General features: G+C 44.9%; 1 protein-coding gene across 1 annotated transcript in view; it reads right to left on the reverse strand.

Moving 5' to 3' along the window:
- Window positions 1-18,323, reverse strand: part of HSD17B2 (hydroxysteroid 17-beta dehydrogenase 2) — a 76,844-nt gene extending 58,521 nt beyond the window's left edge. Inside the window, exon 1 of the mRNA XM_045890297.2 lies at window positions 17,778-18,323. Coding sequence (XP_045746253.1) covers window positions 17,778-18,045 — 268 coding nt within the window. The 5' untranslated portion in view covers window positions 18,046-18,323. The remainder of the gene's footprint in view (window positions 1-17,777) is intronic.
- Window positions 18,324-19,387: the final 1,064 nt, after the last annotated feature.

The raw sequence follows: 19,387 nt of genomic DNA on the forward strand, positions 1-19,387 counted from the left end.
TGAAGATATGAAGATTAACTTTTCTCACCAAAGCCTAGACAAGAAGATGGAAATAGAGAGGTAAGAGGACCCTAGCCTAGCTTCCCAGTTTTCTGCAAGAAGCCAGAATGCTCACCTGAACGTGGACCTACAACAAAGAGGGCTATGGCCTCCCCGGCATCATGACCCACCAAGAAGGGACTTGGGATTGATCATTTGCCCCAGGGATGAGCCCCATAAGAATCATCTCTGCAGACTGGCCATGGTGCTGTGATTAAAGCACAAATACAACTTGGCTCCTGGTTATACTCTGCAGAGCTCATTGGCTGAGCACCTCAATATGCTTGGGCATGGCGGTACAGTGTTGTTCCCATCCTCAGTGTTGGTGAGCTCTGAAGGAGACCAGCATCGGCAGCCAAGGGCATGTGAAAAAGCATCAAAATCACCTGGGATCTGGGAGAGAGCAGGAAGAACTACATAGCTGATCAGATGCTCAAGGATAGCACCCCCATTTCACAGATAACTATACTGAAGCTCTGAGAGGTTAAGTAAGCCATCCCAGGTCACACAGCCAGGAAGCCAGAATCCACTGGTCCCAAAGTCCATGCTCTTTCTGCCATGCTAAATCATCCTCCACCCTGGGGGGAGGCACTTGCATACCCAGCAGTACCAGCTTGCTCATTCATGCATGCATCTGTTCAGTGCATGTTTATTGAGTATGTGCTATGTGTATCTGTGTTACAGGCTGGTAATACAGAACTGGGCTAAATAGTCAAGGTAGACCAGTAGGGAGAGTGCGGGCACAGATACTTCGTAGAGAAATAAATGTATATTTCATTTCAAGGTGAGAAGAACGCTATGAAAGTAACAAAATATGGAAATTGAGAACACCAGCTGGAGACTTAAAGCCCGCCCACTAGGGAACACCTCTTCAAGAAGGTGATATTTCAACCAATAGTGTTTCAACTGGCCAGCAATGTCCCCATGGGACATTTGGCAATGTCTGGAGACATTTTGGTTGGGGAGTGAGATGCCACTAACATCTAGTAGGCAGAGGCCATGGATGCTTCTAAACATTCTACAATGCACAGGACAGCTCCAGCAGAAAAAGAACTTTCTGGCCTAAAATGTCAGTGGTGCCAAGACTGAGAAACCCTGATTTAGACTAACAACGAAAACAAAGAAGAAGCCAGCCCTGTAAAGGAGCTTCCCACCCAAGATTTCCAAGTGAAAGGAACAGCAACGGCTATTAATTCCCAGGAAAAGCTTGGTGTTTCAACCTAATGAGTACAGGAGAGGGGAGTGAGATGAGAGAGGCCAGATCATACAGGGCCTCTGGTCTTGGGCAGAAGTTGGGGATTTTATTCTTTTTTTTTTTTTTTAAAGATTTTGTTTATTTATTTGACAGAGAGAGACAGCGAGAGAGGGAACACAAGCAGGGGGAGTGGCAGAGGGAGAGGGAGAAGCAGGCTTCCTACGGAGCAGGGAGCCCGATGCAGGGCTCAATCCCAGGACCCTGGGATCATGACCTGAGCCGAAGGCAGACGTTCAACGACTGAGCCACCCAGGTGCCACCGGGATTTTATTCTTTACAGTTGAAAGCCTTTGAGGGATCTTAAATCAAAGAGGGGCACTCTGGCTACTCTGCAGAGAATGGGTTGGAGAGGCAAGCGTGGAATCCCAAAGGCCAGGGTAGCCCAGGAAGAAATGACAGCAGTTTTGACTAGCACAGCGGCCTTGGAAAAGGAGCAGTGCGTTTATCGAGATGCATTCTGAAAGTACCAGTTACAGTGCCGGGAATGAATTGGATATGGAAAGAGAAGGAGGAGAAACAGGGATTAACAGTGACTCTCAGAGATTCTGGTCTCTGCATGGTGCCGGGTAGAGTGGCTCACCAATGTGAAGTAAGACGGGGTCCCAAATCAAGAGCTCAGTTTCAGACACATAAATTCCAAGACACTCAGTGGAATTGAGTACATAGGGGTTAGAGAGAGGAATTGCTTATATAATGCTTTGAGCTCTGGTTTATTCTCAATGTGGAGCTACACTTTAGCTTCTCCTGGGGTGGGAGTGCTCTAAAAAAACACCAGTGCTCAAGACACACACCTTAGATCAGGTAAACCTGAGCTCCAGGAGCTGGTGCCCAAACATCGGTATGCTTTAAAGGTGTTTCTAATGCACAGTGATGGTTGACATCCACCAGACTCCCAAGGTGGAGTTGTTCTCTCTGTGCACGGCAGCCCACAGTGGGCTGAGAAGCCTCACCTTGGTGCATCGTACCCAAGAAATGCTCTCTATTTTGTGTCTATTTAAAATTCTATCTCTGCTGCTTCAGTGGTTGGCTGAATTCCATCTGTCAAACCAACAAACGGCTCATAGTCTTGGGTGTTCTTGTGTTACCTGTGGTTCCAGACCCTTTGTTCTGTGACTCTCTTGTTTATAGCAATGTCAGTCTCCTGGTGAAGCCCCAGGGCTGTTCATCTTTTCTATCCCTCTGGGGATAGAATATATGCAGTCTCTTTTGTGAACTTTCTTCCCAAGTAACTCCCAGCACCCTCTGCCACTGTGTACTCAAAGCAGAAGAAAATACATTCAGACCTGGTCTATTCTGCAAGCTCCAGTCCAGTCCCCATTTCCTTTTATTATTATTGGGTGCCCATCATGGAACTTGCTCTGTACCTGGCACTTGGGGATCCCATGATCAATGAGAATGAAATGGCCCCTGATCTAGGGAACTCACACTCTAGCACAGGGTGTTTCATCTCAGCAGCATTAACACCGAGGCAACCACACCTGAGATCAAACAGTTCTTTGTGGTGGGCTGACCTCTGCATTGTATGCTGTATATAGCAGCATCCCTGGTTTCCACCAGCTAGATACCGATAGCATGTTACCTATGCCTCCCCAAAAAATATCTTCAGACAATGCTAATATGTCCCCTGAGAAGCAACATTTCTCCCAGTCAAGAACTGTTTTAGGAGGAAGGAGATTTTTTTTTTTTAACCAGCAAAAATGGATTTATTCAGGAATAGCAAGGAATAGCAGAGAATGGCAATCTGGGACCAGCAAGCTACAGCAAAACCAAAGGCAAGTCCCTAGGAGGAAGAAGATATTAAATAAATGCTCATAAAGGTTGATACAGGTGATGAAAGGGGCATCAACAGGAGAGATCTAATTTAACTTATAGAGAGAGATAAGTGCCCAACATGGAGACTAACTGTTCCAGCCCAGGAAATAGCGGGTATTATTTCCACTGTGATGCTTTCTCTGATTACTTTATTGTCTTTTGTCTCTTCCAGTCTCCTAAGTAGCAGTCACCGATTAGGTCCTATGCAGCCAGGTGCCATATTAAGCATTTGGCATGCCTTATTTCACTTTATTCTCTCTTTTTTTTTTAAGATTTTATTTATTTATTTGAGAGAGAGAGAATGAGAGAGAGCATGAGAGGGAGGAGGGTCAGAGGGAGAAGCAGACTCCCCGCCGAGCAGGGAGCCCGATGCGGGACTCGATCCCGGGACTCCAGGATCATGACCTGAGCCGAAGGCAGTTGCTTAACCAACTGAGCCACCCAGGCGCCCATTTCACTTTATTCTCATCACTACCCTTTAATAACAGGCACCACAAACTATTGAGGATTCACTGTGTAAGTAAATTGCCTTTTTAACCAATAGTTTTGCATATTCGTCTTGTAAACTAACTAGAACAAAAGCTGAGACACTCAAGGCTACTACTTTCCCTTCAACAACAGCTTCCTACTTCATCAATTACCACAATCCCTTTTGCACTGTCATTGTCTTCTTCATTGAGTCCTTCCTCCGGGGCCTCCAAAATCACTCCCCAAAATTCCTCCGTCCGTCACATTTCTTCTTTTGATCTTACTGTTCCCTAGAGCTAATCTCCCATCCTGCTTCTTGCTTTTTCCACCAGGGTTGTCAAGACTGCAGGGTTGCCCACTAACACTATCTCCCCATCGTCTTTACACTGGGGCTCCTTCTCATACCCTTTGCTGAAGGAAGCAATTCTCTCCAATCGGTACTTCTCAGGGCACTGAAGCCAGAGATATCTTGTCATCCCATTCAATGTCTCCTTCATTTTTGTCACTCTTTTCATCGGAAACGTTCTGTTCCTTGGAACCCTACACTATTGCAGGTCCACTTTCTACCTCCCATCCTGTGGATTTGCATGGACTCCACTGCCTAGTTCCTCCACTGTCCTAATCTCTATCTATATTTTTCTCTCACATGCCATTTTAGCTTCCAGAGCTTCATTTATCCCACCTATGTGGAAGATTAACCCAATTGTATCTCCAGTTTTGGACTCATTCTTGGATTTTAGCCTCACTTCTCCAAATCCATCTGGACATCTCCAGTTGGATACAACCATGGCAACTCAAATTTAACATGTCTCAAACAAAAGGCTTTATCTTTTCTTCAAAGTCAGCATCTTCCCCCTTTGTCTCTCAAAATCTATTGTTTCTTAGTTGTAAGAATCATTCTCAGACCCTCAGAATTATTCTCTACATTCATTTGTTCATGAATTCATTCCTTGAGCCTGTTGTGGGCACCATGCTTTACACATTGTTGTCCTCACAGAGTCCACAGTCCATCTGGCAAGACAGATGGGCAAAAGGCACTACAAAAGGTTTTGATGAGGATTACAGGAGGGCAAGTCCAGTGTGTGGTGGATCTTTCCTCTTCTTCTCTACCTAGATCCAATGAGCCAGCAAGACCTCTGATTCTTCCACCACAAAGTCCCTTTAATTCACTGCTTGTTCGCCAAACCCATGGCCTCTGCCCCAGCCTCGTGGGTGGTCTTCTCTCCTCTCACTCTGCCCACTTCTCTGAACTCTCATAGGCTGCACTGCCTTGTAATGTCCTGGTTTCTTTCTATCTCCCCCACTACACTAGAAGTTTATTCAGAATGCATGCTATGTCACTATATGCATGAATGCTATGCCACTGTATGCATGAATGTCACTGTATTCCCAGTACCTGGCACAAAGCGCTCAATAATTATTCATGAAATAATGAATGAATGGGTTCTAATCCCCTTTCCACACTACCAAAAGCATCATAAAACTCAACAATACACAAGGTAGGTTTGAAGTAATAACCTGAAGGTAGCCAAGTGACAGCCCCCCAGGCACAGCTGGGAATATTTGGAAAACAGGGACTGACTCCGTGAGAAATGAGAAGGCATCTTGCACAGGGCACTAATAGCTTCTCATTGGACACATAATAGCCCTGCTAATGGAGAGCAGACTCAGGGAAGTCTCTGGCCGTTCAGTCCTTAGGGTTCTCTGGAGCTGCCAAGGCAAGCATCGCTGGGTTGGACAGAGTTCTCTTTTTATTGCTGAAAGCCAGCTTTGCCATAGGACCCTGGGTCTGAATGTGGAAGCCAAAGATGCTTGGGGCAGCTTAGCAGAAATACTCGGTAGTCGTTGTCCCTTTGCCTCAGGGGGCCCGCCTGCCATTCCCCTGTCTGCACTGCATGTGCCATCCCTTGAATTCTAGCACTGCTGCTTACTTATTTTATGTTATATGATCTTAATTATCTCTTGAAAGCCTCAATTTCTTCATCTCTGAATGGGATTAGTAATAGAAATTATCTCATCGATCCCTTGATCATGGTTGTTCTAGAATATGCATATTGGGCATGTTTTCGGTATTCATTCTACTTTTTGCATATTTAAAGCTTTTCATGTTTAAAAGAAATGATCTGATAAGGTGTCTGTGAGAATTAAGTGAAATTAGGCATGGAAATGCTAATCACAGGGGCTGACACATAGAAGCCTCCAATAAAAGGTAGCTGTTAGTAGTACAGTGAAACCATTACCCATGTCTTCGAAATCTTTCAGTGCTGACAGTACCTCACCTATTTATTGGTGTGTTTGTTGTATGTCTTCCTCCACTAGATGAAGCTTCATGAGGGCAGAGACCTCGTCTGTCTTTACTCTCCATTGTACCTCAAGTGCACGTAGTAGACAGTCGACAAGTGGTTAGTAAGACATGAACTGTGTCAACCCCTGGGAAAATGGCAATGGCCAAAGACCTGAGCAACCACTGTAGAATTGCCACAGCAGCAGGCTCTCCACTGTGTGAGCTGATGGGCCATGTCACTGGGTAACTTGAGGACAACACATTTGGAGGAATTCTATCTTGAAATTGACCAAACCCTTATTGGGTAAGACAAGACACTTGAATCATTGAGGATCCAAGTTGTGATCTGAATTCTGTAACATTTTTATAAGGGTCAAAGAGCACCACTACTCTAATTACTGTTACAAATAGCTTTATAATGTTAAAAGACTCATTACTTAATTCTATGACTTTTAAATTTTCATTTTTTCAAATGATATATAAAACTTTACTTTTTAAACTAAATTTTAATGCATTATGCAATTTAAAACAACAAAAACAACAACAACAACGTGAACCATGAAAACAAGGCAGCTGTGTCTCCCACCACAGGTCAGATCAGTCACACACCCTCATCCCTCAGCACCACCACCCCCACCATGGCCCATACACAGATGGAGACTCAGAAGGAAAGGTGGCTGCTGAACATTTTGCCCAAAGCAAGATCTTTATAACTCAGTGCCCTCAAAAGACTGTCTCTCTAATAGAAAAACTGAAAAGACAACTCAAAGAAAAGGGTACAGACTGAGAAGAATCAAGGGAGAAAATTCAAGAGACCAGAGTGGTTACACAGGGAACCCTCAGATGAGGCCAGGGCTTAGCAGGGCAAGAGCCCCAGGTAGACATAGCACAGAACCAAGGGTCTCGGTACAGGAGAAGCCCTACTCACCTGTAAGAAAAGCATCTGTAGACAAAAAACTCAGATTAGGGGGCACCTGGGTGGTTCAGTCGGTTAAGTGTCTACCTTCAGCTCAGGTCATGATCTCAGGGTCCTGGAATTGAGCCCTGAGTTGGACTCCCTGCTCAGCAGAGAGTGTGCTTCTCTCTCTCCCTCTGTCCCTCCCCCTGCTCATGCTCTCTCTCTCAAATAAATGAATAAAATCTTAAAAAAAAAAAAAAAAACACCCAGATTAGACAGGCCTGCAGAAGCCAGTTAACCACAGAAAGAGGACTAGGCAGTCAATGAAAGGTCATAATACAAATGAACAAAGGGGCAGGACACCACTGAATGAGGCCAGGGAGCTGGCATTCATGAATAGCAGAGGAGGCAGAACTACCAAACTCCTCTTTTGTTTGTGTCTCCTTTGCCAAGAAGATTATTAGACAGGACAAGATGAGGAAAAGGGAAAAATCATTATATTTCATGAAGCATCTACTATGTGCCATGCAGCACACATATATCATAATCTTATTTAATCCTGAGAACAGGTACCAGTCATGATTCCTGCATTACATATAAGGACAATAACCTCAGAAAGGTGAAGCTGCTTGTTCAAGGACCCAGAGTCTGTGAGTGGTCTAATACTTTCATTTAGACATTGTGCATCTTAAGAGTGAAGTTTTGTGTATGTGTTTCTCTTTTTTTAAAGATTTATTTATTTGAGAGAGGGAGAGAAAGAGAGAACAAGTGGGGGAGGGGCAGAGGGAGAGAATGAAGCAGACTCCCCACTGAGCACAGAGTCTGACGCAGGGCTCCACCTCACAACCCATGAGATCACTACCTGAGGTGAAACCAAGAGTCAGACGCCCAACCGACTGAGCCACCCAGGTGCCCCTGTGTATGTGTTTCTGTTGCAGGGTGTGGAGGGGTTGGGGGAGGAGGTTGTGGGCAAACAGCTCACCATTGCCTCCATTTAAGTTTTCAGTCACACCTTCCTGGACCTCTGTCATACAAGCTGCAGTTTTGAGAGAGCATCCTCCATCCAGAGAGCTGGTTTTCAGAGTCTAGTAGTAGGGGGAACACTTCTTCCCCAATTCCTATGCTTCCTTCAATATGGAGGGATATCTATCAGTGTGACACTCCTGGCAGCTCTCTCCTCCCCTGCAAAGGTGGAGCAAAGTATTTGCTGGGTTTGACAGAACAGGACAAGAATGTTTCAGTCAATGCAAAGGTCTCTTGTCTCTCTAGGAGAAGAGCCAAAAGGACAATTCAGAGCAATTCACAAACTCACCACCTCAGAGTAGTCAGGACGAGAAGTGGACCAGAGAACTCAAGAGGTCAGAGTGTCATAGGGAAGCTTTCTGCTCTTCCTCAGGATCTCCCAGCTGGCAAAATGCCTGCGCTCTTGGGCTGGGATGGTGTAGCAGTTCAACCCAAGCCCTTCCCTATGGGTGAGGCTTGAGACTTTTCCACCCTGTCTTGAGTGGGTGCACCATGAACACTACACATCCAAGACACTTTCTCCAGTGCTTCGGTTGGTAATAAAGCTGAGGTCTCCATCCCCACCTGCCTTGCTTCCCTGTCTCAATCAGTTCAGAACTCAGCTGGGGAAAAAGGGTTGTTATGGACTGACTCCACCAAGCAAAGCAACAACATCCGATGAAGAATCTCGCATTTATTCTGATTTCATTTCACCTCATTAGCTCCAGTCTGGTTTGCATGGCTCATACCAAGATGGCACATGATGTTAAGTCTGAGTCAACATCTCAAAGGAATGACAAGTAACTGGAAATGGTCCAGAGAAGACAGAGTAGAATAATGAAAGTTCTGGAAACCCAGCCTTGGGGGGAATGGTAAAAGGAATGAGAAGATTTAGTTCAAAGCAGATTTGGTCATGATATGATACAGTCTTCACGTCTTTCAAGGGCTCTCATGCAAAAGAGTGCTTTAATTAGATTATGTGACTTCCTAGGGCAGAACTAAGTGCATTGATGAATGGTCCAAGGAGGCATATTTTGGCTCATTAGGAGGAAGATATTTACAACTATTAGCATTGTATAAGAATAGAATGATTTTCCTGAGGAGGTATTGAGCTTTCCATCACTGGGCTATTCAAACAACCAACTAGATGAAAGGGATGATCCTGAAAAGAGCATTGGGAGATGACTGGTTGTGTAAACCCCACAATGGCAGAGCGGGATGTTTTTCCCCCTCACCACTTCCCCCCTCCAACCCAATTACAGCTGACCTGTAATGAGGGGAGTGGGCCAGGGGAGACCCCTTCCATGTGGCCAAACCCTGCCTGGGCAATAAGATACAGTGAAATCCCAACCCCTACACTGTTGCCCTATAATGATGCTCCCCTAAGATGACTTATTGGTTTACTGTCTGTGTGTGAACACACACTTCCTGTGGCTTACTCTAAAGCTTCTCTCAAACTGTAAGTGGGAGGGCGCCTGGGTGGCTCAGTTGGTTAAGCGACTGCCTTCGGCTCAGGTCATGATCCCGGGGTCCTGGGATCGAGTCCCACATCGGGCTCCCGGCTCAGCGGGGAGCCTGCTTCTCCCTCTGACCCTCTCCCCTCTCATGCTGTTTCTCTCTCTCTCTCAAATAAATAAATAAATAAAATCTTTAAATAAATAAATAAATAAATAAACAAACAAACTGTAAGTGGGAAAAGGTGTGCATGTTAGGAGGGAGGATTCTGACGGAGTGATTTCCTCTGTCTTATATCCCAGGGCCTGTTGCAGTCATCCTCGCTCTCTTTCATATCTTTCCAGAGTTGGGGGCTATTTTAGCAACCTTATCCTCTGACTATCTGATCATCAGCACCCTCAGGCAGCACTGTTTGGCTCAGGATGAGAATTACCACCTACAGATGGCCCTTTTTGTGTGTTATTTCATTCCATCCTGGCAATAATCCCAGGGAGATCAGTCTTATGATTAGCTCCATTTTACAGATAAGGAACTAAAGTTCAGAGAGGTTAACTCACTTGTTCTAGGTCAGAAGGCTAGTGAGTGGCAAGGCAGGAGTTGGTAGTCAAATTGGTCACTGTCTTAAGTGTGTCACCTTAACCACTGCACCTTCCCCAAATGACAGTGACCAGACCTGCAATTAGGTGTACATATGTTATGGCTCTGTTTGAAGAAAGGAACATAATTTTGGTTTTGTTTCTAATCGCATTCTTTTTTTTTTTTTTTTTTAAGAGAGGGAGAGGTCAGGGGAGGGACAGAAGGAGATAGAGAGAGAGAGAATCTTAAGCAGGCTCCACAGCCAGCTTGGAGTCAGTCCGATGTGGGGCTCAATCTCATGTCCCTGAGATCATGACCTGAGCTGAAATCAAGAGTCGGATGCTTAACCAACTGAGCCACCCAGGTACCCCTCTAATCACCTTCTTAATGATGCCTGGGTTTGGTTTGACTCTGTAGGCCTCAGGACTTCAGTAAACACAAGTCTTCAGAAAACAGGATTCAATGAATCCCAGTCCCTTTCCAGTGTTTCATTGACCTATCAGAGCCTTTGACTCATAAAAGTGGAATTTGGGTTCTATTCAGTCTAAGACCGTGTTGGGCACTGACTCAAATTTAAAATATCCCTGGCCCAGGACCAGACCTTGAGTCCTCTGCACACAAAGGGCATTCAACACAAGGTTCCTAATGGTTTCTGTTCTTGGATTTTAGAATTGTTTCTCAGGGGACATATATCTTTCCATTGTCCTGCTTATGGCATGAAGTTAATGGGAGTTGGTATTTCTGAGCACAGAGGAAGGATCTTGTGATGTGGAGGAATCAGGGAGTGACAGAGTATAGCCTGTAGTGAATTCTGTGCTTAAGAGGAGATGCCGCTTTGTGATGACGGGTGGGATGGAACTGCCAGGGTTCACTGGATCATCCAAGCTGGGCAAGTTCCCCTATTCCACTCTGTCACTGCTCCCTGCTTACTTGGCCCCCATCTTGTCCTCTTTGGGACCGGGATTTACTGATTTTCCTCATTCCAGGTCATCTGCTAATGTCTGTTTGGTTCAGTACAACAGAACTGTCTGAACCATCTACCCACTAACCTGATGCCAATGGCCTTACCTCAGAACATTTTCCCACACCATGTCCTAGCACATACATATTGACAGCCTCTGATCTAACCTAATTCCGGACTCGGAGAGCCTAGCATCGAACACCAAAGTTAAGAAGACGGGGGATGGGGCAAAGGAATAGCACCTAGAAAGTGTTCATCTTTAGGAGCATAAATAGGGAATTCCACAATCTGCAGGGTAATTAAGGTTAAGATACTGATGTACACAAATTGACAAGGCAGCTATGGCCTTGAGGGTATGGACAAAGATAATCTGATCATTTTTCGAGAAAAGAACTTGTTTGCACCAGGAACCTTCTGAAAAACTCAGGTTTTACCTCCCTGGCAACACTTGACCTGTCTTAGAGGTAGTAAAATTTTTTTTTTTTTTTAAGTACAGTGGCTTGGATACCTTACAACATTTTGGAAAACTAATAGGTATCCAGAACTTCCCTGGAAATTTGGAGAGATGTAGTATATGATACTATTGTCAAGAACAGTTGCACAAGACATTCAGACTTTCAGGGAAATAGAAGGATTTTCATGGGGACCGGTTAGCTTTATATTTTAGAGAAGCATTATTCTGGCTACAGGATGAGGATGGAGAAATGAAGGGTAGTGATAATGACCAAGACGCTATTACAAGAGTCCACTTGAGAAGCTTTGACACGGGGAGTGGCAGGGGAACGAAAAGGAGGGGAGAGATTCAAAAGACGGTGAAAGGTCACTGAGTTATGAATAAAGACTGGTTGGATGAGGTAGAAAGAGAAGAAAGAGGCAAGGAGAACTCTCCAATTTCTGATTTGGGTGGATTGATGGAAAGATTCAAAGATGGCTATGAATTCTCTGACTCAGGCAGAGTGCCATCAACAGAGAGGGAGTATTGGGCTGATGGCAGGATTTCAGAGACACTTACTGAGTGCAGTCAAGGACAGGTGGACTCTTGTACATTCTGGGAGAGATAGGAAGGAGTGGGTATTTGCTGCTGAGTGCAGGAAACAAGGGACAGAGCAGTGGGGGAGAAGCATGGAAAAGCAGCATCCTGGAAGGCAAAGGAGGCCATGTCAAGAAGGAAAATACGGTCACAGCGCTGGCACAGAAGTCAAGTTCCAGTGATTGGGACACCCGTGACCCTTGGGAAAGCAGTTTCAATAGCCTGGTCAGGACCAGAGGATGTTCTCTTTGCACCACATCCTGGGTAAGCAGGAGCATACTTAGAACCAAGTCATCGCAAATCTCTGTCCAGAACAAGCCAACAATTAAGTCACTGTAGAACAAGGCGGCCTTCAGAGCTCAGCCATGTCACACTGTCCTTTCTACACAGATGACCCTAGCAAAATGAACGAGCAGAGTTAAGGACCTAAGCACGTGGGCAGATTGGGGCAATGCCTTTGTATCCAACCAATGACTACAAAAAGAGGAGGACGTTACACCAGCTTGGTTTGTTCGCTTATGGCTCATTCACTCATTAACATTGTATTAGTTCTCCTGGGCTCAAAGACTGAGAAGGAGGACACAGTCATGAAAGAGACCTGACCCCTGCCTTCAAACAGCTTACAATACATTTGGGGTGGGGGTGGGGCGACTTTCATTCCCCAGTCAAAACACTGCATCTAGAATGCCTAATAAAATCATATGCCAACTTTTACAACATTACCTGGGTTAGCAATACCTGTTTAAGCTTCTTTGTAGGGGGGTAAGGTAAAGCTTAAACTGAATGATAAAACATGATATGTGCTCATATAAAAAAAATTCCAAAGGCTGACTGGATTATAGGCTCATGGCAGACCATATCAATTCCTTATTATAGACTTCAAAGACCTCTTCCCTTGTAGCATTAACCATCACTATGTGACCCAAGTTTCTCCAGGCTCCTTCTCTAAACCTAACCAAGGCCTCATTCTGTATTTTCAACTGGCAGTGGCTTTCCACCTGCACTTCCCCCTTCCTGCCCTCAAAATCAAAACCGAAGTCAAATTCACTATTGTGCCATCTCTGAAATCATCACCCTTTTCAAACAGCCCTATCACTCTCTATGGTCCCTTCATTTTATCTTCTGTCACCTGGATCTCTTGCATCCAATCAATTGCCAAGTTCTGCATCAAACAGAGTCTTGTACACAGAATAGATCGTCAATATTTACTTGCTGATTGAATGAACACATTTTATATCCTAGACACCGTAACTAGTTAGTAACACTGGTAATGGCAGTGGTTAAGAGCATGGCTTTTGGTGGTAGGTAGGTCTGATCTGGTTTTAGCCCACCTCTGCTACTTAATAGCTCAGTGACTTTGGACATGTAGTGCCCTTGTTCACAAGATGTAAGTGATTAGGGTTGTGAGAATCAAATATAAAATGTAAAACTCTGAACACAGTGATGTTATTTCTTAGTCCCATGGCCCACTGTCAATATTTATCCATCTTAGTAATCTAATGTTAGATCCAAAGGAGCCCAAATCCCAAGCGACGCCAACAGTGTTCAGTTTTAGAACCTTAATTGGACTATTTAATAAGTCCCCCCAGGGGTCACTATCCACCTAGGACCCTTTGTTTAGAGCATAAAATAAGGACTTCCACATAACACAGATCCTTCTTCCAGCCCTTCATCCATCCCCCATTGTACGCTGTTTTGAAAACTAATTAAAAATTACCCAACTCAACAAGTTTTAATGAGTGCTAGTTGTGTTGTATAGTAGCTGCTTAACCAATTAGCTTGGAAGACCTTCCTATTTTCCCTCTAGAAAGCTGCTTTTTCATTCCTAATGAGGTCCCTCTTTTGTCAAGCTTTCCCCAGCCTCTGACACAGGAGCCTGGCCCACCCCTGGGCTCCAGGCATTCAGGAACCCTCCTGGAGGCACCTCTGTGCCCCATCGCACAACCATGCTTAGGTATGGCCACATCTCTCCCAGCAGACTATGAAGCCCTCTAGGTGTGTGCCCTGCACCCAATAGATGCTGAATCAAGATGGTTGGGAAAGATGAAGGGGCCAGGATGGAAGGCCCAAGGGCAGAAAATCAAAGTTACCTTTGCGTTTTCCACCTAGTTCCAAGGGTAGGCTGAGAAGGATAATGCACCACCTCAGAGGAGGAGGAGAAACCCAGTGGTCAAAGGTCTAGGGAAACTGGAAACTTTGATCCCATCATTTGACAACATAGTGATTGCATGGGCTTTAATCTTCTTCCCCCATTGTTTCTAGATTGTACACCGCACATACTGAGCACTCAATAAATAGTTGTTACATAAATAAATGAGTGTTTCTTCTCTCCATTTCTTTGTCAGACTTTCTTTTTCTTTGTCCTACCTAACCCCTACTCTTCAACTTTTCCCCTTACCACCTGATGCACAAAATCACCTCCCTTCTCCCTCCCCCTTTCCCTCTCCCTCTGTCTCATCCACTAAAGCCATCTATAAGAGAGAAAGAGTGTGTGTGTGTACTGTCATTTCTAGTCTACAGAGGAGGAAACAGAAGTTCAAAAGCCCAAAGCTGGGTACCAATGGTCATGCAGCTACTAAGAGTTATGTAACAGGTAATGTCATACTGCCCCAGATCCTTTGGCCATTTTTGTGTGCTCTAATCCATGGAGTTCTCCCCTCTCAGCAGCCAGCACCTGCGACTTTGTTCCAGGGCTGCCCCAGGAGACCAGAGCTCACTTTGCCAGTGAACATGGAAAACCACAAGTGCCAGGAGTTTAAGCCTCCCCGCCTCCCCACCAGCAAGGCGGGGCGACAGCCCTTAACTAATGACTGACAGGTGTGAGGGCATTGGGACTATAGCTCCCCGGCCCCCAATGGGGACAGCTCTCGTGTGTGACCCCCACTGCCTCCAGATCAGCCCAAGCGAGTAAGCCAACATGACCTTCAGCCAGCTCCCCTTGAGGCTGCACCCCAGCTTGGCTTCCCTTCCCTGCCCATTTTCCCTACTCCCGGACAAATATTCCTTGGAAACCTTCCTAATAAAGCCCTTTTCCCTAAACCCTTATTTCAAGCCCGGCTTCTGGAGGATGCAGCCTAAGGCAAGTTAATGCAGGATTCAAACCCAAGCCTGTCAGACTTCAACATTTTTTTTCCATTATATTGTGCCTGAGATGCCATTGCAATGATATGGGCCTTCTCTTCACTAATTTCACAGCCATTTTAAAAATTGAATGGCTACATAGCTTCAGATGCCTTGAAGACAAATATGACATTTCCGAAGCTCTATGCTTGCTTCTTTCTTCTTACTATAATTATATGTTTCTGAGACAAAATATCTTTAAATATCCTAGCAAAATGAAGTAAGGGACTCAAAGAAAAAAGTTACTGTTTTCAACTTATCTTTGTAATTGTCTTATACCAGGGTCCATAATTAAATAGGCACTAAAATGGACTTCATCCTTTTAACGTGATCTCTCTTTAAAATGTTTTCATTATAGAAGGAATAGAACTGCACTGGAGGAATTCTAGGGGAGAAAACAAATCTAAGTGCTCGAGTCCAGCCATTCACAATTTCCTTCAGTGTTTTCCTATCCCTCTGACATGGGTACGGTCTTATTCAAACACCTGGAGCCGCTGGGTCTCCCATTAGCCCATCTTTCCATTTTGTGACACAATCCTGTGGTTGTCATCTTTAATTCTCGTCCGTTGTTACACCCAGAGGATAGATGGTAACCTGTCACCGTTTTAATCACTTTTGATATTTCATGATTGTAAATGATGGCACTGAACAACATTGTGAATATGCCATGTTGTTTGCGTCTACCCTTTTCCCGTACTTCAGATTATTTCTTTAAGAGAAGTCTCCAAATCTTGAATTATCAGATAAAGGAATAAAATGTATGGCTTTTGATGTACACCACCACAGGTCTTCAACCACCCTAAAATGAGTACCCATTTATAACATAAGCCGACCTGAAACAAAGATTATTATTCCAAGTAAGGGTGCCTTATTTGTTAATGAGTTCTGCTCTAACTAGATGGATTCATTTTACATTTCTCCATTTAGTAGAAAGGTCTGGAAACCTCTAGAATTATACTGAAACTGTGGCATATATCTCACGAAAATGACTTAGAACCTTAAGGGGACATTGCAGTCATCCTTAAATGGATGTGGCTCCTTTCTTAATTCCAAGCTGTCTAATTGCTAAGCATTTCATGGAGGGATTAGTCACTGGGCTTGAGTTCCTAACTGAATCAGTCATTTTACACACAACAAAACACAAGTCAGGACATTTCAATGGCTGATGTAGGCTAACTGACTTGGGTGTGTACTTTGTGGGTTTCTACATGCCTACATCTTCAAAAACAGAGGATACAGTACACTGACAAGATAAATAAACAAGAAAAGATGGAAGCAAATCAGGGCTCCTGTTTTCTCAGTCATCTTGAAGTTTGCCAGAGTTTATCCCAAGGTTTGGTATTTTTGCTTATTAGCCTAAGAAGTACTTCTCCCTGAAATTGATTTTCCAGGACTATTTGGACCTCCAAGAGATCATGTCCCATTAGCATCAAGCACAGTATGACTGTTACGTTTTTTTTTTTTTAACATGCTTAATTGTTCCATCTTCTTTCAGGCAAGTGGGAAAGTATAATAAATAAAAACCTGCAATTATTCTGAAGATCACGGGTACACACATGGTACACATAGAACAGACGATTTTAGACTGCTTTTACAGCTTTTCACTCAGCCCCCCCATAAGGATTCTAGTGAAAAAGTGGAAAACCTACCCTGTCTTCTAGATGCATGATTCCAGACAATACTAGACATTCATTAGATAAACATCCTGTTGATCAACTATATTTTCTACCTTTGAACTGTTTGGGTTGTTCCCCGCCCCCCCCCCCCCCAATTGAAAAAGCTTGTTTTCCATAGCATTCCAAAACTCCAATAAGTGGCAGTGGAACGAAAAGGAGGGGAGAGATTCAAAAGACGGTATAAAATGCCAACCTGCATTTTATCTTAAGAGAGAATTTCACTATCGGGTTAACGTCAAAGGCAAAATGGACAGGTTACTTGACAGTCCATTTCTCAGTGCAATGAGAAGAGCCCTGATTTGCTTCCATCCACACCCTAAGTTTGCCTTCATCCCAGTAGGTCAAAGCCACCTGCACACATCACCCAGTGTGGGGTGATGACCTCGGGGCAAATGCTTCTGCAGAGGATGCCTCACCTGGGCAGGACTTTCTGGGTTAGGATATTGGTGGGTAATCCTAATTAAAGCCCCATCCAAGCTCAGACTTCACAACCAAACAAACCAGTTTTACAACACACAGGAATTTAATTTGGCCTCACACTTGCAGTGGAAAAAAAAACACAAAAGAAGAAAAAGGCTGGTTGCTGAGCTAATGAGCAACTGCCTTCCAGACATACTGCCAACTTGATTCAATTAAGAAACATTAGCGGTCTAATGACAGATTTGAAGACAAAAGGTTCAGATGAGGCACGGTTTTGTGACCGCAGCCAGGCAAACTGCAAAATTTCCAACCTGGGTAAGCGTCCCTTCGATATTTCAAAAATACAGCGAAGTACAAGGAGAGGCTGATTTTGCAAGCTTTCTTGCACATCTAAGGAATAAGAAGAGCCTAAGCCTAGAACACAGCCAAACATTAACCTCAGAGCAAAATTCCATTTAAGCCTAAAGAAACCTATGTGGCTTTCCTGGGTCCAACTAAACACATGAAATACCAGAGGTTTGCTTATTCTTCTTTATCCTGGGAAATGAACAAAATCATGGCTTGGGTGCCCTTCCCCTCGTCAGTCCCTCTTCTCTCCCCCTTCCAGTTCATCTGGTGAAAAAAAGCAAACCAAAACACCGCAGTGAAAGACACTCGGGGATGTGCTTTCATTTACTCCATGCCAGGTATTTTATCTTTAAACCTAATTTGAAAATTCCCGCTACCCCAAAGCCCGTGCTAGGTTCTGCCCTGAGTGGGAACTGCAGTACCGTCCACTTACCTGTGATTAGCACCGCCTTTTGATCCACAGGTAACAGCTCTTGACCAGAGAGGTAAGTATACAGGAGGAAGCAGGACAGGAGGCAGAGGATCAAGCTCCAGGAGAGGGGCAGGCTGAGCAGCAGGTAAGCCCCTCCCCAGAGACCCGCCAGGCAGACCACCTTTCTGCCGGCCTGCCCTGGGCTCTTCTTGAGACTGCAAAGGGCTATTCCTGCTAGCACTACGGTGACAGCCAGGCAGAGCCACGCTGTCTCAGAGAAGGTGCTCATTCTCAGAGACGTGCTGCACCTTTGCGTGCTCAGGACCAACGAGACAAGCGGGCAAAGGCTGGGTGGAGGCAGCCTGGGTTATATGTACAGAGAGGCAAGAAGGGAGGGGGAGAAAGTGGCTCTGGCACACTTCGGATGAGCAGGGATTAAGCACACTCATACAGGCACATTTTTGCTGGTGGGTCCTTGAACCCGTGAGCAGTTTCATATAAATACCAGAGCACTTCCTATTCAATAGCTCCCCCAAAGCCACCTGCACACATGACCCATAAACATACTCACCCACAACAAACGCACACAGGTTATTTTTTCATGACCTCTGGTGAGATAACTAGTTGGATAATAATTGACAGAATTCAATCTGAACACTGAATAACAAAACCTTTAGCTCACGGGAAACGTCTTCTGCTTTAGGAGCCCGGGCGTGACTGTCGAGTTCTTTTTCGGACCTGAGGTGGGGGTCGGGTGGGTTGGGGGGGATGGGGACCGGGTGTGTGTGTGTGTGTGCATGCGTGTGTAAATGCAAGCAACCAGTGAGGTTTGGAAGATTTAAGGGGAAGACCACTCTGATTTTGTTTGTGTCTGCGCGCCATCTCCCACCTGCGCCAGGCTGAAGTGTTGGATAGCGAGGGAAGATAGAATACAGAGGAAGAGATTCTTGGCAGATGACAAGTGTGCTGGTCTTGCCAGAAAGGAGGTATGCCAGGCAGAGATAAGAACAATGATAATACAATTATAATGGTCAATACCCACTGGTACTTATTTATGCCAGGGGCCACGTTCCGCTACTTATTCATTCATTCTCTTTTTTGAGACCCTGTTCTCTGCCATGCTCTGCTCCAGGCATTGGGACTCAGCAGTCAATATGCCCCGTCTCTTTGAATACAGCGTCTTTATGAGGAAGGTTCTCTCTTTGTAGTGATTTTACAAGGAAGGACACTGAGGCACAGAGAGGTCGGAGACTTGCTCAAGGGGCGCCTGGGTGGCTCAGTTGGTTGGGTGTCTGCTTTCAGCTCGGGTCATGATCCCGGGGTCCTGGGATCGAGTACTGCATTGGGCTTCCTGCTTGGCGGGGAGTCTGCTTCTCCCTCTGCCCCTCCCCTTGTGCTCACTCCCTCTTTCTCTCTCAAACAAATAAATAAAATCTTTTTTTTTATAAATAAAATCTTAAAAAAAAAAAAAAAACCCAGAGACTTGCTCAAGATCACACAGCAGTGGAGGCAAGCAGCCTTGTTTCAGTGGCTCTGAGCCACTCACCTGCCTGCTTTAGGCAAAAAATAAAACGCAGTCAGTACCTTATGAACTAGCCCTTCCCTGCTTTAGGCTTGTTTGAACCTCATGA

The sequence above is a fragment of the Mirounga angustirostris genome, unplaced genomic scaffold (assembly GCF_029215605.1).
Source record: "Mirounga angustirostris isolate CCGP_5_RB_7025 unplaced genomic scaffold, mMirAng1.0.hap1 SCAF_16, whole genome shotgun sequence".
NCBI lineage: Eukaryota > Metazoa > Chordata > Mammalia > Carnivora > Phocidae > Mirounga > Mirounga angustirostris.